This window comes from Hyaena hyaena, unplaced genomic scaffold (genome assembly GCF_003009895.1).
Source record: "Hyaena hyaena isolate Hyena2069 unplaced genomic scaffold, ASM300989v1 scaffold_68, whole genome shotgun sequence".
Lineage (NCBI taxonomy): Eukaryota > Metazoa > Chordata > Mammalia > Carnivora > Hyaenidae > Hyaena > Hyaena hyaena.
Window position 1 is genome coordinate 1,493,108 of NW_024080700.1, and position 21,304 is coordinate 1,514,411.

Below are 21,304 nucleotides of genomic sequence, written 5' to 3' on the forward strand. Positions count from 1 at the left end.
CTCACAAAAGAAAAAAAAAAGCCACCATGAAGAAACTTTATTTATTTAAAAAAATTTTTTTTAAGGTTTATTTATTTTTGAGACAGAGAGAGACAGAGCAAGAGCTGGGGAGGGGCAGAGAGAGAGGAAGACACAGAATCTGAAACAGGCTCTAGGCTCTGAGAGGTTAACACAGAGCCGATGCGGGGCTTGAACTCAGGGACCACAAGATTATGACCGGAGCCAAAGTTGGATGCTTAACTGACTGAGCCACCCAGGCATCCCGAAGAAACTTTAAATAAGATTCTAGCCCCTTACCTGAGTTTGAGGGATGTAAGTGGCATAGATTTATATTCAATAAATATTTTCTATTTGAACATTAAATTCATAAAATTAACAACACAAAGAAACAACAGGTGTTGGCGAGGATGCAGAGGAAGGGGAACCCTTTTGCACTGCTGGTGGGAATGCAAACTGGTGTAGCCACTCTGGAAAACAGTATGGAGGTTCCTCAAAAAAGCTAAAAACAGAATTACCTTATGACCTAGCAACTGCACTATTAGGTATTTACCTAAAGGATACAAAAATACTGATTCCAAGTGGTACATGCAACCCAATGTTTATAGCAGCATTATCAACAACAGCCAAATTACGGAGAGAGCCCAAATGTCCACTGACTGATGGATGAAGATGCATATATACAATGGAATATTGCTCAGCCATCAAAAAAAAAAAAAAAGAAATCTTGCCACTTACAATGATGTGGATGGAGTTAGAATATATAACGCTAGGGGTGCCTGAGTGGCTCAGTCGGTTAAGCGTGAGACTTCAGCTCAGGTCATGATCTCACAGTTAAAGTATTTTTTCAATTTGAACAATATTCTTTCATTTCACTGTTATTCAATCTGGGATTTTGTACACATAGTTAGACAAAGCAGGGGAGAAACAAAACAGGTACAGGTGTGCCTTGCAGTTTCAATTTACAAGCTTCCCAAATGGATCTAAGATGGCCAAATAAGGGATACAAAAAAAGCGAGGATGAACGCTTTCCTTGATCTATGTCCTTATGTTGCCAACAGAAAGTGCACACAGCCATGCTTTTGGAAAAATAACTCCTCTTCAATATCTGGTGCATGGAGTAGATAGGCAAGCAAGATAAGAATTGGTCTTTGAGAAACCATTTTCTATTGTAGTCTGCAACACAAACTCACCCCTTATTTGCTACATTCCCTAATAAAGACCGTAGCTTTAATTAGTGTTACCTGCTATCGAAATGTTTAGACATTTCCAGATAGGAGTAGATGTTAGCAAGTGAAAACATCAAACCTTATAATTTACTCTTCCATCAGAGGAGAAATAAAATATTCTCCCTTGCCTTCTAAGCTCAAGGCTTGGCGAAGAGATCCTAACGAAGTGAAGGAGTCAAAGGTTATGGGTCCTGTAGAACACTGTCATCCCACAGGCGACGAGGAGTCGGATACTTACTTATCTACAAGAGTCCGTATGACTGCTAGCGTGTCCAGCACTAGTCCGTCTACATTTTGTTTCTTTCTCCTTGGCTCATGTGGTCCTCGGCCCCTCCTTGGTGGCCGAACAGGGTCCCGGGGTTGGCTCCTCATGTCAGCAGTGGGCACTGCACTGTTCTCGGCTTGCCGCTGCTGAGTGTCAACACTATCTTCCGCTCCACTGTCATCTCGGCAGATACAGGAATTTCCCATGGTAGCGGGGGCACCTCTAGTCCCCAGGAAGTGGGCGATGTGCTCCTCAAGAGTCAACAGCAGACCCTGGCCAAGGCTTCTGCTCACTAAGAACACGGCCCAACCAAAGACAATCATTTAGATAGTTTTCAGTTTTCCAAGTACTGTTTTCATAATCTGGAGTGGAGGAACTTGCATTCTATTTGTTTTTAACAAGTGAATATGGAAGAAAGTTGCAGAACCGATCTCCAACATTATCAATTACAGGGAATCCAGGTCATCCAGTGGCAGTTCTAAAAGAAAGAGATAAAACATGAATCAAAGATTCTTGGTCATTTAATTACTCGCACTTTCTTAGTTTGATTTTATAGACAGGATTGCAATGGCAAATCATCTCTGGTTATTTTTATAGGTTTCTGACATGAAGAGGACGCTTTGCATAAGCAAATTACAATCAAGAATTCCTTCTTCGTATTATAAAGTTGATTGCTAAACCATATCCTTGTAAACCACACAAACAACCATGGATTTTTTTTTTTCAAAATCCATATGTGTGGTTCTACCTATGCAGAAACACATTAGAAGAATGTGTGCAGTTGTTGCAAGGACTCCTCTTGTGGATTAAAAGAAAAATGAACTGTCTCCTTTTTAAATTTAAATGTATGAGAAAAGATAATGTTTCAAGTAAACTAGTTATAGATGCTTACCGTTAAAAAAGTTAGGATACAAATGTGATAGCACACACCTGATCTCAAGCAGAATAAAGGGTAGAGTGTTTCACTTGAATGCAATCACCAAAGTATACAGATTTCCCATTTGGAGGCATTCTTTGAGAATTTACAGAAACCATACAAGCAGTTACAGTTTTTCTGTCATGTAAACAAGACTGTTTGGGGAGAGGCAATTATACATCACAAAGTTACATTTTCACAATGATCAGTTTTTTGTACAAATATGTCTGCTACAAAGTTACCAAAGGGCACACCAGCGATCTTTGTCTAAAAATACTGACGGGGCACCTTTTGCCTGCACCATGCTGGCACTGGGAGAATAAAGATGACCAAGGCATAGTCCCTGCCCTCTAGGAATTCATGGATGGCCATTCTCATCCCATACAGTATTGTTCATCAACAAAAGCCTAATGATAGAACCACTTCTTCATTAAACTGAGAAAATCTGGTTAGGTCTAGAAAGATTTGGAAGAAGAAAACGGAAGTGGGAGGGGGTTGGCAATAGAAAGTAAAAAATCATGCCAAGACCTGGAGACAAGACCCATAAGGACACAAATGGACATATAAGGAATAGACCAGTGTGTACTCTCAGCATTTAGTTATTTACAATTATATCTGCGTATATTGAGCACTGGCTCAGGAACAGCTATAAAATGTGTAATTCAATGGAGCAAGAGAAAAGAGAAAAACTTAATTCCATTATTGGGACAGATTTGCAGCAAATTATTTTAAATATTTGCCCAGTTTAATTACTGCTCATGGGGGAAAATTAAAGAAAAGGAAATGAAGATAGAAGATAGATGCAGACAGAAAGTCTTTAGTCATACATACAATAATCTAGTATAACCTATAAGAGGGAGGGGAAGGGTCAAGAGACAAAGGGGAGGGAGGGATGGGAAGAAAGAAGAGAGGTAACAGCCAGTATCTCTCCCCAGACTACCAAGACAGCAATGGCCAGGCCAAGTAATATCACAGGTATTTTGGTTCCCCCTAAACAGTCAGGTTGTCTTTAAACCTTGGAGGTTATACTTAAAAGGATAAAGTGACTGAAATAGAGGTAGGAGCATGAGACAAGGTCTCTGCTGGAAACAGCTTTTTAAAAGAGAACCAACAGGGGGACCTAGGTGGCTCAGCTGGTTAAGCGTCAGACTTCGGCTGAGGTCATGATCTCACGGTTTGTGGGTTTGAGCCCCGCGTTGGGCTCCGTGCTGACAGCCAGCTCAGAGCCTGGAGGCTGCTTCAGATTCTGTGTCTCCCTCTCTCTCTGACCCTCCCCTGCTCACACTGTCTCTCTCTCAGAAATAAATAAAACATTAAAAAAAATTTTTTTAAAAAGAGAATCAACAAAGAGTTGAAGTATCATTCCCATTACTACAGGGGCCATGGTATACAATTCCCCTCAAAGAGTAGATACCTAAAAGATTTCAATGCTTAAAAAGAGAGGAGACAGAAATCAGAAATAATCCTTTAAAAGAGTCCCTGCTATAAGTTTCTATTGATCTTATAAATTATGCTACTAAGACCAAAAAGTAACATTGAAGAAGCAGTGCTCCAGCCCTTCTCACAGAACGTTCACAGAGAAAACACTGTTGGAACAATTCAGATGAAGGGGGTAAAGAAGCCAACGTTTTCTGTTTTCTGGTAGATCTGCCCAGTTGATAAGCCACTAGAGTACTCCCATGAAACATATTGGTTTGTTTTATCTGTTAACTTTTTAAAACAAAAGATGCATTTTCATTTTAAGACTGAAATGCTCCCTCTCTCTCTGCCCTCCCCTACTGTGCTCTGTCTCTATTAAAAATGAATGTTTAAAAAATTTTTTAAAAAAATGGGGCATTTGCGGGGCGCCTGGGTGGCTTAGTCAGTTAGGCGTCCGACTTTCGCTTGGGTCATGATCTCGCGGTTCGTGGGTTCGAGCCCCGCGTCGGGCTCTGTGCTGACCGCCGGCTTGGAGCCTGGAGCCTGTCTCAATCTGTGACTCCCTCTCTCTCTCTGACCCTCCCCTGCTCACGCTCTCTCTCTCTCCTAGAAATAAAACATTAAAAAAAATAAAAATAAAAAAATAAAAATAAAAATGGGGCATTTGGATGGCTCAGACTTCAGCTCAGGTCATGATCTCACAGTTCGTAGGTTTGAGCCCTGCATTGGGCTCTGTGCTGACAGCTCAGAGCCTGGAGCCTGCTTCAGATTCTGTGTCTCCCTCTCTTTCTGCCCTCCCCTACTCGTGTTGTCTTTCTCTATTAAAAATGAATGTTAAAAATTTTTTAAAAAAAGACTGAAATGCTGCAGTCTACAGAAAAGTGAAAGCCTCTCTTCTGCATAGCCCATCCCTTCCTCAGAGGGAAGCTCTGCTAAAAGCTTCATGTGTCTGTTTGCACACTAATATACTTAAAAAAATTTTTTTGAGAGAGGGTACAAGTGGGCAAGGGGCAGAGAGACAGGGGGAGAGGAGGGGGGAAAGAGGAGGGGAGAGAGAGAGACAGAGGGAGTATATCCCATGAAGGGCAGAGAGAGGGAGAGAGAAATGGGGCTCACGTGAAGTAGGGCTCATGCTCACTGGATGTGCGGCTTGAGTTCACCTGAAGTGCAGCCTGTGCTCACCCAAAGCAGGGCTCAAACTCATGAACCATGAGATCAAGACCGGAACTAGTCAGATGCTTAACCAACTAAAACACCCAGGCGCCGCGCCCCCCTCCCCCCAAATTTTTTAACTTAAATAGGATGATGCCATAAACATTGTTCTGAGGTTTGCCTTTTCCTCCTTTAACTATTAATACATCTTTTTTTAAATGTTTATTTGAGAAAGAGCATGAGTGGGAGAGGGACGGAGAGAAGGAGAGAGATCCCAAGGAAGCTTCATGCTGTCAGGAGAGCCAAATGCAGGCCTCGATGTCATGAATGGGGAGATCATGACCTGAGCTGAGAACAAGAGTTAGATGCTTAACCACTGAGCCACGCTGGCACCCTGACAACACATCTTTCTATACCAGTATATCTAAAACTACTCCTCATCCCAGCTAAGGCTGTACCAAATCCATATTCTGGATTGTCAGTTTCTTACCCACTAGGTCATAAAAATCTGGGTCTAAACCAACTAATACTTTGGGGATGGTAGAGGGAGTGGTACAAGATTCAATACAAGGGAACTCTATTTGGAAATGCTTCATTTCCTGGCCAAGTCCTCTTACCCTGAACTGCTCCGTGGTGTCAGGCTTACTTGAACAAAGGGAATTCTACTGGCTTCTCTAAAGCTCCTGAGCTTTTCCACATGATCAATATGGAAGTTGGGATAGGCGTGTCATGTAAATAGCAGATTTAGTCCAACCGGACATATTAAGTTGGGGAATGCATAACTGAGGAAGGGAGACCAATTGGGCATTTTAAAAAATTGGTAATAATTTGAGAATGTCAGGTGAGATTAAGTCCCAGAAAAAGTGTTGGAGGGAAGAGAACAAAGGATCCTACAATTACAGTTTAATAGCATCACTTGTAAAGCTAGTTAGATTAACAAGAAATGCTGGGAATGTTTGAGAAATACAGTGGATTAAAAAAAAAGTTTGTTGAATCTCACAGTCTTAAACTTTATTCTATCCAAAAATATTTTGCTAAACTGGATATAGAATAATTAATCTACGAAGATTTCCTTTTAGTACTATTCCAAAGTAAATGGAAGATATCCAGTACATATAGGTATTTTTAAAAATCTGACTAAATTTGGAGGAAGATGGCAAGAATTAAGTAGGCTTTTTCTTTCTTTCTTATTTTCATATTGAACTCAAGTGTAGTTCAGGTCCATTTCTTCCAAAAGAGCCATTTTCCCTACATGACCCAGCAAATGATGCCAACTACAAAATTTGTCATAGGAGGAAATGGGAGTAGAAAAAATAAAGTTTTCAAATATTTTAAAATTAAAGGCTTTCTGGGGCGCCTGGGTGGCTTAGTCGGTTAAGCGTCCGACTTTCGCTTAGGTCATGATCTTGCGGTTCATGGGTTCGAGCCCCACGTCGGGCTCTGTGCTGACTGCCAGCTCAGAGCTTGGAGCCTGTTTCGGAGTCTGTGTCTCCCTCTCTCTGACCCTCCCCTGCTCATGCTATCTGTCTCTCTCTCCTAGAAATGAATAAAAATATTTAAAAATAAATAAATAAATAAAATTAAAGGCTTTCTCTTTCAAAGACTAACTGTAAAGACCAGGTGTAAAGGAGAGGCTAATTAGGTAGGGGAAGCCTATGAAACATACAAGAAAAAAAAAGCTGGTATCTTTAAAAAAAAACTTCTGAAATGAACACACAGAGAATCTTTAAGGGTTACATCTAAAGGCAGGGACATAAATGAACACAGTATATGATCTTTTAGATTTATTCAGTGCTAAGGAATGTATATCTTTTATCTGGAAATCATTGTCACTGGAGATAGTTTCTCAGAGAACAAATTGTGAATACTTCAGGCAAAAGACTAGGTAATAGACGTAAACAATTATACTTTACACAGCTTTGCTTTATCTCACTCCAAAAAGCATTATGTGGTTCTCTTCCCAAGGACCATTGTTTTAAGACAGTAACACTCAACACATCTCATACAGGATGCCAGAGGCCACCTCAGCACAAGGCATGGGCTTTGCAGTCAGACTGGGCGCAGGTTCCAACTCTGCAATATTTACAGCCACACATTCTAATTACCCTGACTATTGACACACTTTAAAACATGGAGATAATAATAGTTCTTACACCATACTACTGTGAGGATTAAATGGAATAGTGCATGTAAAACATGTGGCACAGAGCCTCACACTTACACTGGATCCAAAAATGCAAGATGTTATTATAAAATGAGTGACTAAGTAATCTGGGATGTGGGGACTCTGGAGTTAAGACCTGATTTAAGAGCACTAAGATAACTGTGGGGTGCTTGGGTGGCTCAGTCAGTTGAGTGTCCAACTTCTGATTTCAGCTCAGGTCATGATCACATAGTTTGTGGTTCAAGCCTCACGTCGGGCACCGTGCTGACAATGCAGAGCCTGCTTGGGATCCTCTCTCCCTGTCCTTTCCTCTCTCTCCAGATAGATAAACTTTAAACAAACAAATAGCACTAAGCTAACCAAAGAAGTTATCTTTTATAGTTATCATCTAACCTGTACTAAAATAATTTTTACTTATCCATACTTTCAGGCAAAGAAGCTTAGAAGGGATTGTAGCTTAATCATCCCAAAGGCAATGGCTATTAAAATTGCTTAAGTACTTCTTAAAATGCAAATTCCTGGTCCCACTCCAAATCCCCAGAATCAGGATGTGGCCCATGCAATTGTTTTCTTAAAATTCTTCAGTAGATTCTGATGGTGGCCAGGTCTGGAAATCATTGTGCTATAGAATCTAACACAGAAACTTGTTACAATAGGCAGGACCTACTGACTGAAGGGACAAATTGAAACACCATAGAGTGATTCTTCTGGGGTCAAAAAAGTTAATCTCCCTTTCCAGAAAAATGAACTGATACTATCTTTGAACTTAGCCTTTTGGAGAAGGCAGCCAAAAAAACCATTAGAATACAGTTACATCATCCATTAATGATTATGTACAGTACATACTGACATAATGAATAAAATAGCTCCTTATGTTTCCCAACAGAGCCACCCTACGAGGCATCATGAATCGAGATGGTACCCTGTTTATGAGTAATGTCATTCAATGGTTGACAGACTGAACGGAATGGAAAATAAATAAGAATAGAAATTATGTAAAGGCAAAATATCTCAAATATCTATATACATCCCCATAGCTTTGATGACTATTTAGCATTAGATGGTCATCTCAATTTTGAGAAAAAAAGGCTAGTCACATAATTTAAATATACACAACAACTCGAACTGTGGCGGTGGCAATCTTTAATTGATAAAGTTATAATGATGCCACTGGTCACCACTGCTTAGTAGTGAAACTTTTTTACCATCTAAATGGTAATGCTTTTAAATCATTATACTGTTCATAGCCATTCTGCTGCAAGAGTATAATTATATTTCCTTTTACAAAAGAAAGGAATGACTATTCTGAATTTTACATTTTATTTAAAGTTGCTCTGAAAGGAAAAAAGAAATCAAACTTGGGCTCTCAGTAAATTCAGTGCTAAAGCAGTGAGGTCTGGTTCTCAAAATATAGACCTTACGATCATAAACAATTCACCAAAGAGACATCTGGCCAACTGATCTAACCCTGGCTGACAATGGTCCAGGAATCAATGATTCATTAATTCAAATACTTGCTTGCATTCAATCATAATACAGTTCAGTGACATTAAGAATACTTTCTTTTCTCTGAAAATAAAACTTCAGGATTATCCTGCCAAGAAAGAAGCAGCTGGTTAAATGAACGGCCATAGGAAGAAAAATCAAACTTTGGGCATGAAATTACTATTGCTGTCATCTTTACCTCATCATTCCAAAACAGTGTTACAGGATGCAGTAATTTTTTCCAATCCACTCCCCAATTCTCAAAGACTAAATCCTACAGCAGCATGAACAGTAACAACATGTAATACATTGGAAATTTTAGTGGTTTTCTTTCCTTAGAACACGTTTTGGATTTTATCCTAAGACAGTGAATATATATATTATATATTTATATACATATATAAAAATTATATATATATATAATAGTATTACCAGTGAGAGCGTCCAGTGTCATGTTTAATGAGCCCTCAACATTTTATTGTGGACAATTTCAAACACACAGAAAAGTTGAATTTTACAGGGAACACCTATGTATTCCTCATCTACATTCTAACAATAACATTGTACTACACTTGCTTTATCACACATCTATCTATCCTCAATCCATCTGTTTTTGGTTCATTTCAAAGTAAATCACAGGTATCCATATACTGCCCTCCTAAATAATTCAGCATGCATATCACTAACTGGATTTCAATATGTTTTTAGAGGTTAAATTTACACATAATGGAAAGATACAACTCTTAAGCATATATGTGCCAAGTTTTGTCAAATGCATACACTTGTGGAACTCAAAGGTAGAGAGCCTTATCCATAAACATTTTTGCTTTTAAAATATTCTATAGAACACCCCAAAAACTATGTATTTTTTTTGGCTGAAGATTGCATTTAAATGGGGAAAAGTTGGAGTCAACAAGGTTATTAGTTGTACATTAAGTAGATAAGAAAAAGTGTATTATATGTCAAGAGTATACTTGCAAGTTGAAACAGAAACCACCTAAAGACATTTTAACAAGAGTGTTTTTCTTTAGACTCTAAAGCATCTGATATTCTGTGGTAGGGGTGGGGGTAAGAGGGGAAGATTGTGAAATATTTGGTTGGAACTTCACTTTTCCCCCAAAAGGGAAAGCGGCTCTGGTAAGATAGTTTTTACACGTCACCCAGGTGTCCAAAACTATCTGCACTGGTGCTGGCCACTTGAGGTTTAAGCCAGACAGGGTACTATTATCCCAGAGATTATAACTAACCTTCACATTGTCCGAGAAAAGCACTGGGTAATTTTGATACTTCTGTGCACAGAGGTTAGTTTGAGAAAGTACAACTTAGGGAGGAAAAGTAGTTAATTTTTCTGGTTGAATTGGTAGAGAAAAGGTTGCTAGAGAAAAGGTGGCTGGAAAAAGCTTCTAAAACGCTGGGAGCTTTTTCATCAGTAGCAGTGGTATCTGTGGTCAGGTGAGAATTTTTAGCAGAACAAATTACAGAATACAGCCCTGACCTGAAACAGTACAAACGAGAAAGGATCAACTTTAGGGCTGGGATAGAATAAGAAATTTCCAGAAGCACATAATAGTAAAAAAGGAAAAGTAAATAATACTTGCCTGGTCTCAAGAATTGAAAAATTTGCCTTGAACCCAAAAAGGAAATACTAAGAAAGAACTAAGGTAAGCGCTAACGATGGCTACAGTACAGAGGAGAAAAACATATGTACTATGCCAAACTATTTGGGATTTATCCCTCCTGGGACACCAAATAACAGGAAGTCATATAGATCTATTATTCAAACACACATATTATCCACAAATCTGAAGGAAAAGGACTTTACTGTTACAGAGAACTCTCTGCTATTAGTGTCAACAGCATGAATAGCAACATTTTCCTTAAAGAGATCTACTTAAAACAGTATCTGCCATCTGCCAACAGTCAATTGCATACTCAATTAGATACCTATTAAAACTAACAGGTAGTCAATAAGTAATTTAAGTGTATTTATTCTAAAATCTGTAAAAATGAAGCGTTTCCAAGGGAGTTATCACTTTGAAAAACTGAGACAACACCATTCAGTAAATATAAATCCAATGAATGCTTATTTGCACCGAGCAAAGCTTAAGAAAGGTCCTCAGGCTCTTAGCAGAGGGATGAAGGATGGCAACAGACAACATACCGAGTGCCCGACCCATAACACAGCACATGCCACAGAAGCTTATGGATAAAGTATCAGGTCTACTAGGAGGAGGCCTCTCCCTCCACCATTTTTCCAGTGGAAGAGGAACTCAGTGACTTTCAAGTATCTCTTACAAGCAAGTTTTTAGGTGACTATGTACGCCAGAATTAGCAAAAGGGAATGGAAGATTTATATTTGTGCTGCAACATATTTGTGTCTTAAATTATAAGCCAAAGCATTTTTGGTACAACTATACCTGACCGCACAGTGAAAAGTTAACCAAAAGCCCTTAAGTTAAATAAAGATGAAGCTAATAGTCATTTCAATGGCGGGGTGGGGAGCCGGCAGGGAGAAAAGAGGAAGCACAATGGAAAACCAAGATCCCTTTGAGACCATACTGAGGACACATCCCAAATAAGCACCCTTCCTGAATGTGGCAGGATCCCCATTCTGCATATGACACGTAAGAAGCTTTGCACTGTTGCCAAGTTTCCCAGGACACACTCTGGGAGACGACAGTAAACTCTAATGCTGAACTAGTTTTGGTTTATGAATACCACGTTTTAGTAATTGTTAACAATTCACTTGGTAGGTTATTAATAAGCAGCCCTTAGGCAGATGAAAGTATGAACAACTATGAAGCAATAAGAACTGAAAAAAGGAACTGCATTTCTCACAAAGAAGGGTGGAGTAGGAGCTGTACTTGGAGTCACTGCATCAGGGGAGCCAGGAGAGGAAACTTAACTCTTCAGGAGGTTAGAAGGGTTAAGAAAAAACTAACACTACAACATCAAACTGAGGTAATAATAAACTTGCTAAGTAAGGCATTTCAAACCTTCTAATTGATGTGTATAGGATCCATGATATTATGCCTGGAAACTATAATTTCAAGCAACAAGAAAGTTACATGCAGGATTCATTCATTAACAAACTTCTGGAGTGCATCAATTCTTTGCTTTTTAAAACACATCCTTCATTTTCAAAAGCTCAGAAAGGGAGAAAGAATATTCTTACAGCCAACCATTATAAAATGTTTGTTTCATTTAGCCTTGTATATATCACAGTTAAATACAGTTCTCTATAGTTGAGTATGCTTTTACATATTTAACCAGCAAGCATTCTTTTGAAATGGACACAGAGAGTGAAATTTAACAATTTTACCTTTTTTCTCCAATTTCCAAAGCCATTTCAAAAGCTAACTTATCAAATAGATAAAGCAAAGTGAAAATATTCTTTCGCACCACTAAAATTATAAGTCTCCTTCTAATGGTCGTGGCCCAAGTTTTATCATTTACCACTTCCTGACTATTCTGTTTTTCAATTTTCAAAATTGTACACAAGGAAAGAACTATCCAAACTCAATGGTAAATGTAAAAATGCGAAATATTTGAAGAGAAGCTAAACTGATAGTTTATTATCAGTAGCTCTTTGAAATAACTTGCTGGTTCCATTGTGATTCCCATCTGTGGTGCCTAATGATAGCCGTGACTATCACACCTACTTTACAAGCATCTGACCACAAAACAAAAAATTTCCAATTTGAAGTTGTGATAATAGTGATCACCATCCTTTTTTTTTTTTATGTTTTTTTTTTTATTTATTTCTAGGAGAGAGAGAGAGACAGCGTGAGCAGGGGAGGGTCAGAGAGAGAGGGAGTCACAGACCGAAACAGGCTCCATGCTCTGAGCTGGCAGTCAGCACAGAGCCCGACACGGGGCTTGAACCCACGAACCGCGAGATCATGACCCAAGCGAAAGTCGGACGCTCAACCGACTAAGCCACCCAGGCGCCCCTAGTGATCACCATCCTTAAGAATTCCTAATAATTTCTCAAACTATATAGATATTAGGGTATGTAAGAGTTGTATTTTTTAAAAAAAAATGTTTTTTATTTACTTCTGAGAGAGAGAGAGAGAGACAGCGTGAGCAGGGGAGGGTCAGAGAGAGAGGGAGGTACAGAATCTGAAGCAGGCTCCAGGCTCTGAGCTAGCCATCAGCACAGAGTCCGACGCAGGGGTTGAACCCACGAACCGTGAGATCATGACTTGAGCTGAAGTCGGATGCTTAACCGACTGAGCCCCCCAGGTGCCCCAGGAGAGTTGTATTTTAAAGGTTGCAAAATGACTTCTCACTTCATTAAAAAATTACTTATTTTTGTAATTTCTGATAGACTGAATTAAAATTATGGGTAGAAAAAAAGTGAGTAAATGCACTTCAGGAACAAACAATTTGTTATTCTCCTGTCAAAATATACAACTTCAGAGTTGTATAGAATAACAAACTTTTACACACAGTGCTAAGTTTTTATTTCCCCTTGATTCTTGGCCAATTTGCCAAGGTGAAAAGTCATTTGTTGACAAATTAGAAAAAGTCCACGCAGAGTATGCTGGAACATTTCCTATAATCAATAACTTAAGTATGATCATGGGGTACAGAAATAATGAAGGGTTTGTGAAAACAGCAAAGGCAGGCCACAGACATTAAGCAGTAGGTCAGGACAACATGTATCCTGGGAAATCAGAAAGCTCATAAAATCACCACATATTTTTTTTAAAGACCCATGGAATATAAAATTAGAAAACCAGGAAATTCAAGTGGGCTTTTTGTTAAAAAAATTTTTTTTCAAAGATCACAAATATCCGACATTTAGAAAACCAGATCTAACAAAAGCCATTAATCAAATATTGGGAAAATGTCATACATGGACGTAAGTATCTTATAACTTCATAGGGGGAGCTACAAAGCAAGGTGTCATTCCAGGAAACGCAAATTCTATACATGGTGAAAAATAAAAGAGAACCATTGTGGAAGACAAATTTAAAAGCAATTGCTTATGTGCCTCAATCTATACTTTGAGGCCACCACAGAATACAGAAAGGCATAACATTCAAGGGGGGGAATAAAGGAGGTCTCATTTACAAAATCACAACTAAGAAAGGAAGCAGGATATTCAATACATGTAGACATCCAAAGGCCATAAGTATATATATGGAAAAAGGGGAGGTGGTTTATAATAACTGAGCTCAAATTTCAGCTGTCAGAGAAAAACTTTCTGGAGGAAAAGATTATATCCAAGTGCTACCTCCTGCCAGCACTATCAGAAGTTCAAAGTAAATTAAAACTCTGGGAGCAAAAGACCGGAAATCCCTCCACTCCCATCTAAGCACAGGCTGAAACCATAGGTTTAGATCACAATATGACCTAGAAAGCGCTGAACCTTGAGGTTTCCAGTACAATATGGCTCCCAGTACAATAGGTGATCAACAGTTGTGTTAATGCTAATCCCTTACATCTACAGACTGCTTTACAGTTTAGAAAGTGCCTTCACCTTTATTCCCCAAGCCCTTTGGTGGTAGAATCAATCCTTTACTCTCACACAGCTTGTAGTTTGTAAAGTATCTTCACACACTGCCTTATTTTACAGAAGGGACCCGAGGGGATTAAGTTACTGGCAAGGACGCGAACGTGGTAGGTGAGGGGCCTGGACGCCTGCAGGACTCTACTCAGTCACTAAGAGACGCTTCCTTTTAAAGTTCAAAGTACAACACTCCAAGGGGAGCAGCCAGCCCCATTCAGACAGCTCTGCAGCACAGAACTGCACAGTTGAACCATCTCTGCCTCGCTCTCCCTCCCTAAAGACTGGGAAACTGAGGCACCAGGTAGGAACAAAAGCCTCATCTAGAGTCACGCAAGGAGTGCTGTTAGGATGGACTTCCTCCACACCACCTGCGCTTTGCCCAGCAGCAGCTGAATCCTGTGTTTGAGACCAGAGAGGAAAACCCTTGCCATTACTGCTTCCCTCTCACTCTTCCTTCCCCACCGGGCTTTCCTACAGATGGTGGTCTCTTCTTTCCGGAGCCGCTCAGTAACAACCTCTCCCTAGGGCCCTTACCCATTTTTCACGTCGGGCCTCCGGAGTAAAAGAATCCGCTAGCTCTGGCTCCCAACTCCTAGTCCCCCTCCCGGAGGTGTCTCTCGACCCCAAAGCATTTCTAGGTCTCCCAGGGGAAGGTCCGACGTCCACCCGTGCCACCCAAGCCTTAAACTCCACAAAAGAAAACCCTCCCAAAGCCTCCTCCCGTTACCCCTCCCGTCCAGGACACTCCTAAGGAGCACCCCTAAATATCAGGAGCCTCCCAAGGGCTACCTGCCTCTCACCTGGGCCCCTTTAGCCACGGCCTCCTCGGAAGGGCGACCCCCAACAACCTCCTCCGGTCCCGAATCCGCTAAAGGGGTAACACCCTCTTCCAGGTACCTCTTCCAGGCGCCTTCAGCGCGGGCCTCAGTGGAGAACCTCCTGGTTGCTTCCTGGGCTCTGCCGAACGCCACTCCCTCCCGGGCCCCTTCGCGGAGTCTCCCTCAGCCCGAGTCCGGTCTCCCCACCGCAGACTCGGGCGGCTGTTTCCCTCCCTCACGGACGTTCCCAGCCCTCGGACTCCCCCCAGCTCCGTGTCCCCAGTGGTTTCCCAGAGCAGCGCGGCCGAGCCGAGGCACTGACTTCTCCAGCTCCCGGGCCCACCCGAGGGAGGGGGCGGCGGCGGCGCGACTCCTTTGTGACAGGTCCGAGAGAGCGGTAAAGATGGACGCGAGGCCACGGCGCTGCCATTACGCGCTGAGCCAACCCCCGCTTCGTACCGCCCCAGCCCTCCCCAGTCCCCTAGGAAACGCCCCTTCCTCTGTGGCAAGCCCTCTCCATTACAGCCAATCATCTTTCAGGGATTGTGCCACGTGATCGCGCGGCCCGCCCCGCCCCCCAAGGACGAGCTGGCCAATCCCCTTGCTGAGGTGAGAATGGCCCAATCAAGTCTCTCCGGCTAGCTTTCCTGGTACCGGATTTCCATCTGTCTCCTGGGGAGGAAGGAAGGTGTGGATTGGGTTACGGTACCGGAAGCGGGGCGGGACTTTGTTGTGGCGGTGAGGAAGAGGAAGCCCTGAAGGGTCAAAAGGAATACAAAAGCAAAGGCTGTTTTTCCTTCTTTTCTTTTTTCTTTCTTTCTTTCCTTTTTTTTACCCCCTAAAGAGCGCGTGGCCTTAGTGGTGGCGGTTTGGGGTGGGCGCCGCCGAGGTGAGGGGGTCTCGCCTCCCGCACGCTGGTAGGTGAGTGCGGCCTGGGCCCTGGCCTGGCGGAGAGACCTGGGTTCCAGCTCCTCCGCTGAGGAGATGGGCGGGGGAGGGGGGGTGGCTACGTCTGGTGTGAGGTTTAGGGCCAAGCCTGTTCTCAGTCTGCGCACTTGCCCAGTATTCTGAGGCACCGGGGCCAGGGGCTTGCTGGGGGCCAGGCTGAGGGGAGCCGAGGGAACCCGCGGGAAGGCCTCCAAGTCGTGTGGGGGAAGATCCCGGCCCTTTCTAGCGGTCTTGGGACTTCGCACCTCTTGCCGGCCCTCTTCCACCGTTTCTGCTAAGTGGGGCCATCCAGGTTCCAAGTGAGGAGCGGGCTCTCTCCCAGGGGCCTTGGAACGGCTCCAGGCTACTCAGAAGATGTGGGCGTGCCTGGTTGGAAATGGTTGAATCACAGAGTGCAAGTGTAGGATGGGAAACACATTTATTACGTACCTTGCACCGTTTGCTATGCTCAGTGCATTTTCCTCTAATAAGGGGCGAGCCGCCGTGCTCGTTTCGCAAACAAAACAAAACAAAACAAAACAAAAAAAACCCAACAACTTAGGAAACTAAGACTGAGGGTTGGGTTGAAGGATCTTGATTGAGAGTTTGCCTGTGTAAGTTGTCTACGCGCACAGGTGTAAAGGTGGAGACCTACTTGTTGATAGCAGTGGTTCTTAATCTAGTAGAAAACAAGATCTTCTGTGGCCTGTTTAAATGCAAGATTCTCGGACCCTATCCCTCAGATAGTCTGATTGAGTAGATCTGGGGTTGGGACCCAGGGAAGCCAAGTGCGGGCCTGCTGGTCAGAATTCCCAATGACCGCTTCTGTATACCAGCTATGAGCTAAGATTTGTTGATTTTTCAGCTATTTTGCATATTGATACCTTAACAGGGACCCCATAAAATGGTTTGGAGGGCACTACTTCTGAAATCCCTGAAAAGAATCATTGTTTATACTCCTTTTTGATAACAAGGGATTGAGTGGAGATAAAGGCAGCTGTTACAGTCTTTCAAATAGAGCGTGAGAAGAGCTGTTAACAATTTATAGGGGTCTGAAAGCAGATGCTGGCCAATTATTTTCCTCAGCTGAAGTGTTGGTGCCTTAATCCCTTACAATCAGGAAGAATTATGTCAAGACCTGGTTAGCAGCCTTCCCTTTCACCTTATAAGAATCTTGATGTTTGCTTAGAGTTAAGCTGCTGCCTCAGAAATTGAAAACCTCATAGCTGGTAAGTGAAGTAATTAAAGTGCGTGGTGCCGCCATTGGTGCGCTCATACTGTAATCATGCCTTTGGGGGCAACTGAATTAAACAAGTTCAGGGTGTTCACTGTTGATCACCTTTTGAAAATGAATGGTCTTCATTCTTAAATGTGATCTGTTTCATTCTTTGCTATAGAATGCATTTTAAAAACTGTTTTCTGTTTTTTTTTTTCCTCCGGGTTTTCAGGATAATACATCCAACTATGGATGTGTTTTTGTTGGATTTGATGTTTGTCAGACTTTTTTATTCTGTAAAATTCTTGACCATTTTATGTTGCTTATGCCCCATTGTTTATCTCCTTTGCTGATGTAACACAGATCCTTTCACTTTATTGTCTATGCCTCTTATTCCTTTATTTTTCCATGCTATCTCCTGGATAATTTCTTGTTCTCAAGTTATTTCTAATCTGCTATTATACCCTTCCATTGACATATTAAATTCAGTTACTGTGTTTTTTAGTTCCAGAGGTTCTGTTTGGTCCTTTTTCAAATGTGCCATGCCATTGTTTTACAGTCTGCTGTTAATTTTGAGGCTTGGTTTTTATTTCTTTAAACACAGTAAGCATTGTTTTATAATCTATGTTAATTCCACTGCCAGTTCCCTTTGAGTCTGTTTCTTTTGCTCATTATTGCTGCTGTTTTTCTTCCCAGTTCACCTTTACCTTTTTAAAAAATTTTATTTATTTTTGAGAGACAGAGAGAGAATCCCAAGCAGGCTCTGCACTGACGCGAGCCTCAATCTCACTAACCGTAAGATCATGACCTGTGCCAAAATCAGAAGTCATATGCCTAACAGACTGAGCCACCCAGGCGCCCCCACCTTAACCTTAATGGAATATTTGGGACGCTAGGTTAAGATGAAGAAGGTGGTTATGACTCTGCACCTTTTGTGGACTCCTGGCTTTGACTTTTGTTTCTATTGCTTCATAAGTACATAAAACAATAGTATTCAAGGTCAAGGTCAGAGAAATCCTCAGGATGAAAACTAATTTGAATATTGGGTTTAATTTCTAATTTTCACCTTTTCTTTGGTTTTGGCCTTTTTTTTTTTTTTTTTTACTAGTTAGCTTTTCTGTTTAACAATTATTTAAAAAAATTTCCTCCAGTTTTTGTTTGTTTAATAATAGAGGTAGAGGATTGGTCTTAATTACCTAGCCCACTATTTCTGGAAACGTAAGCCCCCTTTCACGTTGATTTTGGAATGCGAAATTTGTGATTTCAGGCAATCTTAAAGATCATTTTTCTCCATATACCTTAAACTTCCACCACTTTTCCCTATGTAGTGTCACAGCTGCTGTCAATATTAAGCTTCCCTGGTACTTGTTTTAGTCTTCCTTTTCTGAATTCCTTAGTGCTTAGCTTCTATTTATTCTCTTGGAGCATTTAACCTCATTCTTTTCCTAAAAGTGCTTATGCCAGCCTTATCTCTTTTACTGAATGCAGCTTCTTCGTTTGCTAAAAAGTGGCGTGCCACTTCAGCACCTAGCATTCTGTGCCTTGCACATAATAGGTTCCCTGTAAAGATTTACAACTGAATGAGTTAGTTGGCCATGTATGGTTTCTGTAATGCAATGTTTGTCTTCCTTTGAACCTCAGATGAAGTAGTTGGTTCGCATTTAGGAGTCACAATGTGTAAAAAGTACAACTAATAATTAGAATCATACGTAGTGAGAAAAGTTTATACTTTGAGAGGCACACGTGAACTAAGGAACTGATGATCAGCCAAGGGAATCAATATTTTAAGAGCTCTTTACTTTCAGCGCATATAGATGAATTCAAGGTAAAAGTACATATGATGAGACTGTCCTTGTGCTACGAAAAGATAAATGTATTATAGGTTTGCTTAAATTTTTTTTTATTGCATGTGTTTATTTTAGATGCCTGGACAACCAGAAGATTGTGACAAATTGCTCTTTATAATAAACATTTTAAATATGAATAAAATTGCTTATGCTGTACCCTGATTTTTAGATTCCTTTAGTCTCCTTTGCTACCTAGTGTATTAAATAAGGGTTAATTGTGAGATTGAAGATTACTTTGGTAACAAATGCCAGTCTTGTTCTCTGTTAGTAGTTGTCATGCTCTGAAGTTTTATAATATGTAGAGAAAGTCATCTTGATCTGAGTTAACTGTGGCTTGGTAGAAGTGACTTCTGGCCAGAAAGCTATCTATTTGGAATATAGTTGAGTTTGCCAGATGGCACATTCCTCTTAATTGCCGTCGTGCATTTTGAAATCCCATGTGATTTGAACATGAGGTTTTTGTAAAAATGTTGGAAGAGCAGGACTTACATATATTTACTGACGAAACAAAAGTGGATTGGGCTATTGTTTTTGCTCCCCAAAAGGAAGACTTAGAACACCATAACACAGAAATCTGATTCCCCCTGGTGTATTTTTACACTATAGTCTAATGTTAGAATTAGGAGGGTGTCGTGGCCAGTGATGTAAACACTTAAGTAGTCTGCCATCACAAAATTCAATTCCATAGGAAACCAGATCTCATTAACTTGTATCATGGCACTGGCTAAATGGAATAATTTTCAAGTCAGCAGTAGCAATTGCTTTGGGGGCAGCAGTGTAAAGTTTAGATCTTGTATAGCATGTAGTGTCACTGAGCCCATTCGTCCCCCCTTCGTGGAAATTAAATACCACAGTCTCCAGTACAAACACAGAAGTGGTGTGTTTAACAGTTACTTTGGTTTGAAATATAAGATCTTTGTGTTTTTTTGGCTGTCAAGCAAATTTGAAAAGTGTTCTTTGTGTCAGTTTGTAACATTTAAGGTTGGACAAAGTGATTTTGGTATGGTTTTGGTTTTCCATGAATTCCCTATTCGAAGAACTTAAATAATCCTTTTTAAGATAATGCAGCGTTTGGTTTGATAATTAAACTTGAATCATCTTGGGGGGAAGAAGCAATGTGAGTAGAGGAAAGTTGACAGCATTTATTCTTTCTGAAATTAAACATACTGCAAAAATGAATATTCCTGTTGTAAATCCTCTTCCCTACATGTATCTACAGTTCCATCCCAGACCCCTGGGCTTTGTTTGTGTTTTGTTTTTAATTATTCTAGCAAAGAGGAAAAGTAAGACTTGTGGAAATTTAGCAAGGCAGTAGGATTTAGAAATAAACAGTTTAATTTCCAGTTTCTGCCCAGTTCCAGAAGGAGGTAAATGAGCTCCAGGTACTCATCACCTCCCTCGTGCCGAATAAACAACCAATGAAAATTGAACTCTTCAAAGAAAAATGCTTTGTGTGGGAAATACTTAGTCTTCAGTATAACAACATTTTTCTGTCAGTTGAAATTAAAGGAAAGTAGTGAGTTATTCTTGAAGAAAACATCAATTATATAGAAAAGCGACTTAATTTTTGGTCATGTGTTTCCAGGCGCACAAATTTTGTGGTATTTGAATACAATTCCCTATGGGACATGGGAGCTTGAGCAAATACTTACATAACATCTGCTATTTTCTATAACTTAACGTAGGAACATTACCTCAGAATATTCATGTGAGATCCCTCTTCCCTGCTTAAATTCTTGAAGTCCTCTTCATGGTTGGTTTATTCAATAAGTATTATTTTCTGCCCAATATATGCCAGCCACCGTGCTTAGAAGCAGTGCAAATACAAAGAGCCACTGAACGGTCACAAATGGTAAAACATAATGGGTAAGTTCTGCGGTAGAGTTGGAGTTAGAGCTCGAGTGGGGGAGTGGGGGTGACCGCAGAAACAGGGAGACCAGTGGAAGACTACTGCAGTAGCCCTGGGCGGGATGAGGCCCCGAAAAGAAGACATTAGAAAGGAAAGGACTCAGGAGGTCTGGGTGGCTCAGTCTGACTCTTGATTGTGGCTCAGGTCATTGTCTTATAGTTTATGGGTTCAAGCCCAGCGTCCTGCTCTATGCTGGGGGTGCAGTGCCTGTTTGGGATTCATTCTCTCTCCCTCCCTCCACCCATCCCCAGCTCTCTCTCTTTCTCTCTCAAAATAAATAAATTAGAAAAGAAAGAAAAGACTCTTTTTAAAAAAAACAAGGAGCAGATGGATTAAAAAGAGGTCATTATGCGGTAGAAACACCAGAATTCAGCCACTGGTGAGATGTAAGGCAGTGAGGGAGAAGGTTCATGTCCAGGTTTTTAGCCTGGGAAACTAGACT

The 21,304-nt window shown here is 41.0% G+C and overlaps 2 protein-coding genes across 6 annotated transcripts in view; one reads left to right on the forward strand and one right to left on the reverse strand.

Moving 5' to 3' along the window:
* The window catches only part of RSPRY1 (ring finger and SPRY domain containing 1), a 43,823-nt gene extending 28,412 nt beyond the window's left edge, over positions 1-15,411 (reverse strand). Inside the window, exons 1-2 of one of the 3 annotated variants that reach the window (XM_039232628.1) lie at positions 15,286-15,411; positions 1,465-1,969 (exon numbers count right to left, since the gene is read on the reverse strand). In XM_039232628.1, the coding sequence (XP_039088559.1) occupies positions 1,465-1,814 (350 nt within the window). In that variant the 5' untranslated portion in view covers positions 1,815-1,969; positions 15,286-15,411. Of the gene's footprint in view, positions 1-1,464; positions 1,970-14,945 lie in introns of all 3 variants that reach the window. The other 2 variants (XM_039232627.1, XM_039232626.1) reach the window with 2 other exon arrangements.
* A 167-nt stretch (positions 15,412-15,578) lies between these two features.
* PSME3IP1 (proteasome activator subunit 3 interacting protein 1) overlaps positions 15,579-21,304 on the forward strand; it is a 32,796-nt gene continuing 27,070 nt past the window's right edge. The window contains exon 1 of one of the 3 annotated variants that reach the window (XM_039232630.1): positions 15,579-15,651. The gene's annotated coding sequence lies outside the window, so the exon portion shown is untranslated. Of the gene's footprint in view, positions 15,652-15,686; positions 15,885-17,010; positions 17,120-21,304 lie in introns of those variants that run through there. The other 2 variants (XM_039232629.1, XM_039232631.1) reach the window with 2 other exon arrangements.